Genomic DNA, 9,822 nt, shown 5'->3' with positions numbered 1-9,822 from the left:
TTATTAGGGCTGCTGCAACAGCAACAAACACACACAGTTTCAAATTACTTCTAAACCTTTTTATTTCAGCTTCTAGGTCCTTGTTTGCCTCCTCTACTTGCATCTTCTCACCCTTCACCATTCTTCTTTTTTCAATAGCTTCCTCCAGATTTTCTTCAACAAGTTTCAGTTTTTCCTCCAAATACACCCTTCTGTGATTCAAATGAGTGACTACATCATAAGCCCTCCCATTAAATCCTTCATCAATCCACTCAAAGAAGTGGCAGACTTGAACCTCCTAATTTCATAGCAAAAAAATCAAACACATTGCATATTATCAAAATTTATTTTATAAAACCTTACATAAACGATAATATATACCTTAGGTTTTTGACATGTATAGAACCTTCTCCCTAGATTTTTCAGTGTCCAAGAAGTACTAACCCTTGCTAATCTCCCACAAAAACATTGTTGATAACCGGACTTTTTCACTGATTCAATTGAGGTGCTACCGCACGTTTTTGTGTTAGGGCTTCCACTCCTCATCAACGACAGCTGCTTAATCTTCAATGAATTACACTAATTTATCCTTTCACTTCCACTATTGGATTTTTGGTGTAAGAACCCTAATAATGGTGTAGAGAGGGACTGTGGTTTCTATCTGTTTATTTATAACCATGTTTATTTATAGCCGTTACAATACACGTTACAATACACGTAACAAGTTGTTTACACTGTGTCCAACAAAGCACTGCCACGTAGATTCTTCCGTTAGATCAAGTAAATAATTTAACGGTATTGTCATTATCCGCTACTAGAGTGGTACATTAGAGACCCTAATAAAAATAATGAAGATTTTGATACTAGGCTATCACTTCAGTTACTAAAGTGATATTTAACCCGTATTTTATGTATGACATACTTCATCCCCAGGTAGTTTGTCAGCCATTATACGCGTTTGTGGAAAGTTGGAGCTCCCAAAAGTGGCCAGAAAATAAATTCATTATGAGGGAATACTCAATCATTGATGGCTGCTACGACTTTAATTTCTTACGCCTAGTTTGGAGGACAATATATGTGATTGCTGCAACCATAGTGGCAATGGTGTTCCCATTCTTCAACCATTTTGTGGGCCTTGTTGGTGCCATAACATTCTGGCCAATGACGGTTTATTTTCCGATAGAGATGTACATTGCACAGAGGAAAGTTGCAAGATTTTCAAGAGTGTGGAATGGCCTGCAACTGTTGAGCTTATGTTGCTCGATAGTGTCTCTGCTTGCTGCTATTGGTTCTGTTCATGGCCTTGTTAAGTCTCTTTACAAAACGCAAGCATCAGTTGCATCATAGATTTTGATTTTTTTTGTGGCACACTTTCTTTGTTATTTTATTTAGCACCAGCAACATCAAATCCTTTTAGCATCGGAAGAAATGAAAGTAAAGGGAACTCGATAATCCAAATACTACCATCAGTTTATGAACTCATGGAGTTGTACATGCTTTTTAATAATGCATTGGTTGGGAAAAGATTGATACAGTAGCTTATATGACATAGATAATGATCTGTTTGATAGGTTTAATCGATAATGTATAACCGGTATGTTACAGAACAAAAAGAATATCTGATGGTTACATGTAAAACAGAATTATATTAATTTTTGTCTACTTACAATTAAGTGATAAAACAAGCACTACTTCCTGTCAAATACAAGTAACTTATAACCAAATATGCAAATGTAGTGTATCCAAATTTATCTTCTGGAGTTTTGTTTGGTCTGACAAATAGTTTGCTTTCCATTCATAATAGTATTTTATTGGTGCCGGTGTAGTCGTGTTGGCTACTTGGTTCTCCATGAAATCCTTCAACATTATTCTTCCGCAAAAAATGATTTGGATGACAGTGAGCTCATTTTCACCGCGGTACTGGGATTCAATCAGAGCTATTTTAGAAACAGGAAGAACAGAACTGATGGAGCTGATCAGGTGATTAGAGAAACAAAGTTCATTTAGGTTCGTTTAGGAAACAGAGAGTATAGATGTCCAAGTGCGCTCCACTTTTTTTAGTAGCAAAGTCTCTGTAAAACCATAACGCCATATTAAGTGCTACATTCTTTTAAAGTTAAAAGGAGGCCATATTCATACACGAGGAATCTGTTATGTGCCTCGAGCTTATTTGTATTGTGATTTGCCATTTCCAATGTATGCCTACTGTTTTGATTTTCTGATTACACAAAAGTAATATTCTTCATTTACCTAAACAGAAATGTTATCTTACGATATTATATTTCTATAAAATCTTAGATATCTAGTGATACTACACATTGGTATGTATTGCATATATGGAACAATATATGTGCATATTCTGGATTTACTGTTAACCAATTAAACTTGTACAGTTTCTGCTTCATAATATATAAAAACATCAGCTTCCCATATATATTAATTTTTTGGAGAGAAAGAGAGATGAGCTTTTCAGTAGATAGAAGAGGTGCTTATGACGAAATTTATGATGAGGAAATTTTTGATGAAGATGGTCGTCCAAAGAGAACCGGTAAGAAACCTGTGTATGTGTGTCAATAGAAGGTAGTGTTCAGCGCAAGAGTCAAGTGTTTGTCATGAATTTGAACATTTTAGTCTGGAAACACTCTCTTTAATACACAGTTGACCGGGAGTCTTGTACACTCTGTACGACAATTTTGTACTTTGGTCTATTTGGGATTTTAGTTAATAGTAGTACATTCCTGAGTTGCCTGTTTGAATTGTATGAAAATTTGTAGGCACATTGTTGACAGCAGTGGCGCATATGATAACATCTGTTGTTGGGTCAGGGGTGTTATCATTGGCATGGGCAGTGGCTCAGTTGGGATGGATTGCTGGCACTGGTTCTCTAATCATCTTCTCTCTTGTAACTTTGTTCACTTCTCACCTTCTGGCCGATTGCTATCGATCACCTCAAACCGGCAGGAGAAACTACTGTTACATAGAAGCTGTCAAGTCCAGTCTAGGTACTGTATATGTAATTATTGATCCATTATAACATCAACGGCGTGTTTCTATTATCATTAATTAGGAACAAAAGTGAGAGTTGATATTGAAGAATCGAAAAGGATAAAAATAAAGCTTACATTTTAAAGTATCAATATTTTTTTGAAAGAGAGGGGGTGGGGGGCAAACGGTTTTTCCACAGTTCAGGTGGGTTATGTGGTAGAGCAATTATCTTATGCAACACTATATGGTCACAGGAGGACTTCAAATTCAGCTGTGTGGAATAACTCAGTGTAGTCTTCTTTTCGGAATATCAATTGGATACATCTTCGTAACATCTTACAGCTTTGCGTAAGCATTTTACTACTCTTGACAAATTCTATATAGCCGGTATAACTATTCCATACATAAATTGCAACAAAAGTTAAGATGGGAACAATGCACTGCCATATTAAGATGATTTTGTAGTTTCATAGTTAATTATACCTCGAACACTGTAACACATAATGCTTGTATATTTGTAGCTATACCACTCTTCTGTATGAATTTATCAGCGCTCTCTAGTTGCATGTATGGATTCAACACCTTCCTATGTGTGAAATAATTCAGATGTCACATTTTCCTACTATGCATATCATACATGGCGTGGGTATGTGACGTCTGAGAATTTTGATGAGAATAGACAAAACAATTTGTACAGATACAAATGATCCAACATTAGAGTCATAGAAGTGTTATAACAACACACGCACACCCAAACTTCTTACAAAGGTGATCAGTACAATGTAGGTGATATATGTTAATTATGTTTGTACGCATGTCAGGGCAATCAACTGCGGTGCTAAGCCAGAGTGTCATATATCAAGAAATAAGTTCATGATAATCTATGGGACGGTGCAAATTGTTTTAAGCCAAATACCAAACTTCCACAAGCTCTCGTTCCTCTCCATAATTGCTGCTACAATGTCTTTTACTTACTCCATCATCGGCATTGCCCTCTCCTCCACCAAATTAGTCCAAGGTATAACTTTATGCAGTACACTAACACACCCACTCCTAATTATGGATGTACTCGTGTTTGCAGAAAAAAGCAGGGTACTTAATTACTTATTAAAATACATAGTTGTTTTCATTGCAAACAATCTGTCATTTTGAAGATATGGATCTCTAACAATGGATTGATAAAATAAAATATAATATGAAGGAAATGGACAGTCTGAGAGTATGCTGACAGAAAACCCGATAGGGTGGACTGGTGTAACGAGGGAGGATAAGATATGGAACATTTTCTCGGCCACAGGAGACATTGCTTTTGCATATTCTTTTTCTTCTGTTCTTATTAATATTCAGGTAAATCATGACCCTTTTCAATGATGAAGCACACACACTAAATCGATGAGAAGTTCACAGATTAATCTGTTTTTTTCTATCCCTGCTGTGAATACAGGACACAATAAAGTCAAGTCCACACGAGAAAAAGGTCATGAAAAAAGCTATTTCAATTGCAGTCATAGCAACTACTGTGTTCTACTTGCTGTTTGGTTTGATTGGATATGCTGCATTTGGAAGTGGAGCACCCGGAAATTTGTTAGCTGAATTTGGTTCTTTTGAGCCTTCTTGGATTGTCGATTTTGCTAATACATGTCTTACTGTACATCTTTTTGGGGCTTATCAGGTACTTTTGAGCTTAATCTTCTGAATTATATCATTGTACATATTTTTGTGTAAATTGTTTGTATCATTTTATGTTATGTACTTAGACCAGTGGCGGAATTGGGAGGGATCAGCCGAGGGCGTAGGCTGACCTCGGAGAATTAATAAGGATTTTTTATTTTGTTCTAGATAGTCTCTACTGTTCTTGAAGTAGTGACTAAATTATTTAAAACTTCTGTAAGAAGTTGAAGTATATTTTGAACCCGGTTTGGTTAAAATCTTGGTTCTGCTAATTCCTTCTAATAGATTATCTTAATTTTCTAATCGTTCACAGGTAGCTTGTCAGCCAATATATGCGTTTGTGGAAAGTTGGAGCTCCAAAAAGTGGCCAGAAAATGAATTCATCACAAAGGAATACACAATCATTGATGGCTGCTACGACTTTAATTTCTTTCGCCTAGTTTGGAGGACCATATATGTGATTATTACAACCGTACTAGCGTTATTATTTCCGTTCTTCAACCATTTTGTTGCGCTTCTAGGTGCCATAACATTCTGGCCGATAACAGTGTATTTTCCGATAGAGATGTACATTGCACAGTGGAAAATTGGTAGATTTTCCAGAGCATGGAATGGCCTGCAATTGTTGAGCTTATTTTGCTTTATAGTGTCTCTCCTGGTTACTCTTGGTTCTGTCCGTGGCATTATCAATTCTGAGCAGAAAGTGAGTCCCTTTGATCATATTTCTCGATACAAATTTCTGTCATTTTTTCATAGGACTCTATAATGTTGTATAAGGTCGTTGGGACCAAGAAGAATTTTAGAGTTTTGGCTTAGACTTTTATATTATCTAGGACTATTGCTCGTTCTGATGTCATTCTTCTGTACTTTATGAGTATCATAAGCTCCATTTATGTACTTTTTTCTTTTAATTTTGGGAATCTGTATAATATGTCCCAAACTAATATATTATTTTATAATGGTTAAGTTCTATGAAAACCACTTTTTTTGGAGACCTTGGAGACCACTTATGTTCTGCAAGTTAAATATTGCATAAAAACATTGCAAAATATATTATTTTGCTAATCATGCCCTACAAAGATTCTTATTTTATTCAAAATCTTGAATATCATATATGTATTGCATGTAAAACATTACAAAAATATTTTATTCTGCAAAACATGTTAAGTTTGCAGAACATTTGTTCAGCTTGCAGAACATACACATTCTACTTATTAAACTTAAATGATCTTCAATAATTTTAATGAATTAGTTATACTCGTAAAACATACTTCACAAAATAATATATTTTATAATATTTGGATTGCAGAACATATGTGGTCTCCAAGCTCTCCGATGAAAACGTGGTCTCCATAAAACTTTCCTCTATTTTATAAATATATCCTATTTTTTTAACAAATATAAAAATATATCAGGATTAAATTTTAACTCTTATATAACTCATATACATTTAACTAATTATATTTTTGTATTTGAATTGACTAAAAGGTCCCCCATAATATAATATAAGTGGCAATAAAATTCAATTATTATGGTATATCCATATTTTTGAATTAATTTTATTGTAATAGTTTGAGTGTGATACTTAGGTGACTTAAAATTTTTTATCTTAATCTATTATCTCTCCTCTTCATCAAAATATCAAAAAATCTACTTATATGTTAGGCTTTTTTATTAGGATATAGCAAGATCTAATCATAAAATATGTCGTTAGTTAGTTGGTATTTGTTGATTTGAAACTAGGAATATAATGTTGTCAGGTAACCTTACACGTAACCTTATTATTAATCTTATTATTGCTTAACCAAAAAAATATAATAAAAAAATATTGATATTTAAGTAACTAATTATTTAAGATAGTAAAATAGTAATATATTAAATATGATATTTAAGTAAAGGTTAAACATTTCATTTCAAAATGTAAAATAGTAAAATTAACTATGATTTAGTCAAAAAAAAATTAAAATGAAACATATTTACAAATAATATTATAAATAGGATATATTTATAAATAGATTTTAAAATGGGACATAATCATAAGAAAACCTTTAATTTTTCATCTTTACAAAATTATATTCAACTTTTATCCGACATAAACCTTATTTTTGAAACGCCGCATAAACCTTATTATTTAGCTCCCTAATTCAGACAAAGTTGCGGCATTAGTTAATTTCGATTGTTGGTGTTAAAGATCATTATTGTGAAATATATAGAGAATAAATTCAGATAAACCGCAAGAGGAAAATATATACTCATAATTGTTTGGTTAACGATAATGTTGTGACCAAAATCTTGCCTAGGCTAGATTTAAGGCCTATAAAGGGGTTGGACTTGATAGACATGAACTAAGATATATTTTGATATGGATTTAGTCCAAAGATTTATGTTTCTGGAGGTACCTGCACTAAGGTGTGGGGTTCTTAGTCTAACAGTAGCTAATCAAGAGGTTCAGTTGGCTGTTGACAGATTTATGTGATCATGGAAGATAGTGGAATGTATGAGGAATAAGCCCTTCTGGACTGGTGAGGTGTTGGAGGTACCTGCACTGAGGTGTGAGCTTCTTAGTTTAACAATAGCTAATCAAGAGGTTCAGTTAGCTGTTGACAGATTTATGTGGTCATGGAAGATACTGGAATATATCAGGAATAAGCCCTTCTGGACTGGTGAGGTGCTGGAAGCACCTGGATGGATGGAAAGGATGGTGAGGCGCTGATGCAAGAGCATCAACATACCTCAGCTGACAGGAACAACGTACCTCCTGGGCAGAATCAGTACTTCACAAGGACTGTACCTCCTAAAATCAAGGAGAATGGACTCTATTTTTAATGAATGGCTTCCTAATGCATTTTTACCACTAAAAACATGATGACAACTCCTAATTAAAGGATATATAATTATATTTAATTATGGATTAATCAAGTTTTGAGTGTCCTGCTGGAGCTAGGACACCGGAAGCTCACTTGAAAGTGGTTGGATAGACTTTGGACACATGGAATGGATTGTTAATAGAATTCTACCTCTATAAACGTGGTAAATAACAAGTGTTAAAGGATAAATACATGGTTTAATGATAATCATGTCTCAGTTAGGATTAAAATGGGTTTCTACTGTCCAGCCACACTTGGACATTAGAACCTCACTTGGAATAGTTGGATTAACTGCGGAAACTTATTTTGGCTTATTAGCAACATGACTTGTTGATCAAGGACAGGAGTGCAACTTGGAAAGAACTACATCGAGCCTGATTCCTATATATAGGGTATGTAGGCAGTTGGCGAAGGGGTTCGAATAATCACTTTCAACGCAAATTGGCACATGTAACCATTGTGACTATTTTTCAAGTACATTTGGCCGGATTGAGAAGGATATTCTCTACCATTTTTACTTGGTTCTTTGCCGATTCATCTCATTTTTCATGCACAATTCCAGCTTTACCTCTGCAGTCGCACCTCTGTTCAGTAGCTGCATCAGCCACATTCTCGCCCGAAAATCACGGGTGTTCAGTTATTTAGGCACGATAAACTCGGGGTGTTGTTACCAAATTTCTCTCACAACATTTTTGGCGCTAGAAGGAGGGGATCATCATCATCTTTAGAGAGGAAAGATGTTCGACGTTGGACGTACGTTGAAGAACAATTGTGGTAATCTTGCAAATGAGCCCATGAATGGTATCTCAACGAAGGATTCCATGAATCAAGTCGACATATGTGATGGGGAATCATTCCCTCAAAAGGGTGCGTCCAAAAAAGATGAAGAAATGAAGGAAAATGATGGCTCTTCGGTGAAAATGACCCAGAAAATTGGTTCCAACAGGTTTCAGATTCATGCATGCGAACCAGGAACAAATTCGCGTGTGGGATGGTTCAGGCACCTAAAGGCCCCTTCAATCCAGAGTGTCAGTGTATTTGACAAACATGCGCAGAGTTGAACCTCAAGCTTCTGATGGTTGTAAATGTCATATGAATAGGTTCGAATGAGTATCAGGAACGAAGCTGAACCTCAAACTGCTGATGAAGGTAGAAGGTCATCTAGATAGGACTATATGACCTTTAGGCGCGTAGCTGAACCTCAAGTTGTTGATGGAAGTAAAGGCAATCTGGAGAGGACCATAAGAGCTTCAGGCGCGAAAACTGAACCTCAACCTGTCAAGGGATGTAAAGGCCATCCGAGTCAGACATAAGAGCTTCAGGCCCGAAGCTAAACTTTAACCTACTGATGGAAGTTAAAGCTGTTTGGGGAATTTTCATGCAAAGCCCCCAAATCCGGGGTTAGAGGATTTGGTCGTCACTATGAAACCTCAACCAAAAATAATCCGTTAAATCAATAAATAACTGCCAGTGGAAGATATTTAGCATCTATGACCCCAAACTAATCCAAGATCTTTTAAGGTTACGGTTTTAGAAACAAGAAATCCAAATTCCACACATAAATTTTTCACTTTCTTTTAAAACTCATTTTAACAATTCTCAATCTCAAAACTTAACCCGCTAATATAACTTCGAAAAGAAGTATACTAGGCCCAATTATAAAATATACCACTATAATATAATATTATATAATATAAATAACTTTATACAATAAAACTTACACTAGTCTGCAAACCCTGGACCAACCACCTTCCAAAAACTTCTTCTTTGCTTCCTCGAATTACGCAGCTAAACAGCGCAAGCTAATCCTCGCTGGAGGCGAAATTTGAAAATAGGCAAGTATGAGCGAAAAAAATGCTCAGCAAGATCATTATAACAAATATAGGGTCGTTTTGATATAAAACCGACATCTGCAATAGCGCGGATCTTTTTAAAATCATAATTGTTGAAACATAAAATTTATTAAAGAATCGGATAATTGTTTCTCACTGTATTCAAAACTCTTTTCGATATTTTTGAGTGAAATGCTTCAGCAATACTTTTAATCTTGATGAGAATAAAACTCGTAAAACCGTGTTAACAGAAATATCGTAAACAACAATAACAAGAAGCAATGATTATGGATTGAATCATAAATTTTATTCAAAACCGAACTCTTGAAATTAATATTTATTTTGTTTTCATATCAAATTAGATACCAATACGAACTTTGATGCTCACAACATCCCATACTGAAGTCAACATCAGTCATCTATACTAATATCACCTTTGATATTTAACAACAAACTAAATATTCACATCAAGCAGAAATTGAATCAAA

General features: G+C 34.9%; 1 protein-coding gene across 1 annotated transcript; it reads left to right on the top strand.

Moving 5' to 3' along the window:
* Nucleotides 1-1,080: 1,080 nt before the first annotated feature.
* On the top strand, nucleotides 1,081-5,417 carry LOC141681578 (amino acid permease 8-like). The gene is made up of 10 exons (XM_074487105.1): nucleotides 1,081-1,289; nucleotides 1,806-1,959; nucleotides 2,278-2,300; nucleotides 2,403-2,527; nucleotides 2,754-2,981; nucleotides 3,219-3,312; nucleotides 3,786-3,982; nucleotides 4,166-4,311; nucleotides 4,409-4,636; nucleotides 4,949-5,417. Exons 1-10 carry the CDS (start codon nucleotides 1,081-1,083, stop codon nucleotides 5,399-5,401), a joined length of 1,857 nt encoding a protein of 618 aa, XP_074343206.1. The 3' UTR covers nucleotides 5,402-5,417.
* Nucleotides 5,418-9,822: the final 4,405 nt, after the last annotated feature.

The sequence above is a fragment of the Apium graveolens genome, chromosome 1 (assembly GCF_009905375.1).
Source record: "Apium graveolens cultivar Ventura chromosome 1, ASM990537v1, whole genome shotgun sequence".
Classification (NCBI taxonomy): Eukaryota; Viridiplantae; Streptophyta; class Magnoliopsida; order Apiales; family Apiaceae; genus Apium; species Apium graveolens.
This window is presented reverse-complemented; position numbering and strand designations above follow the sequence as displayed.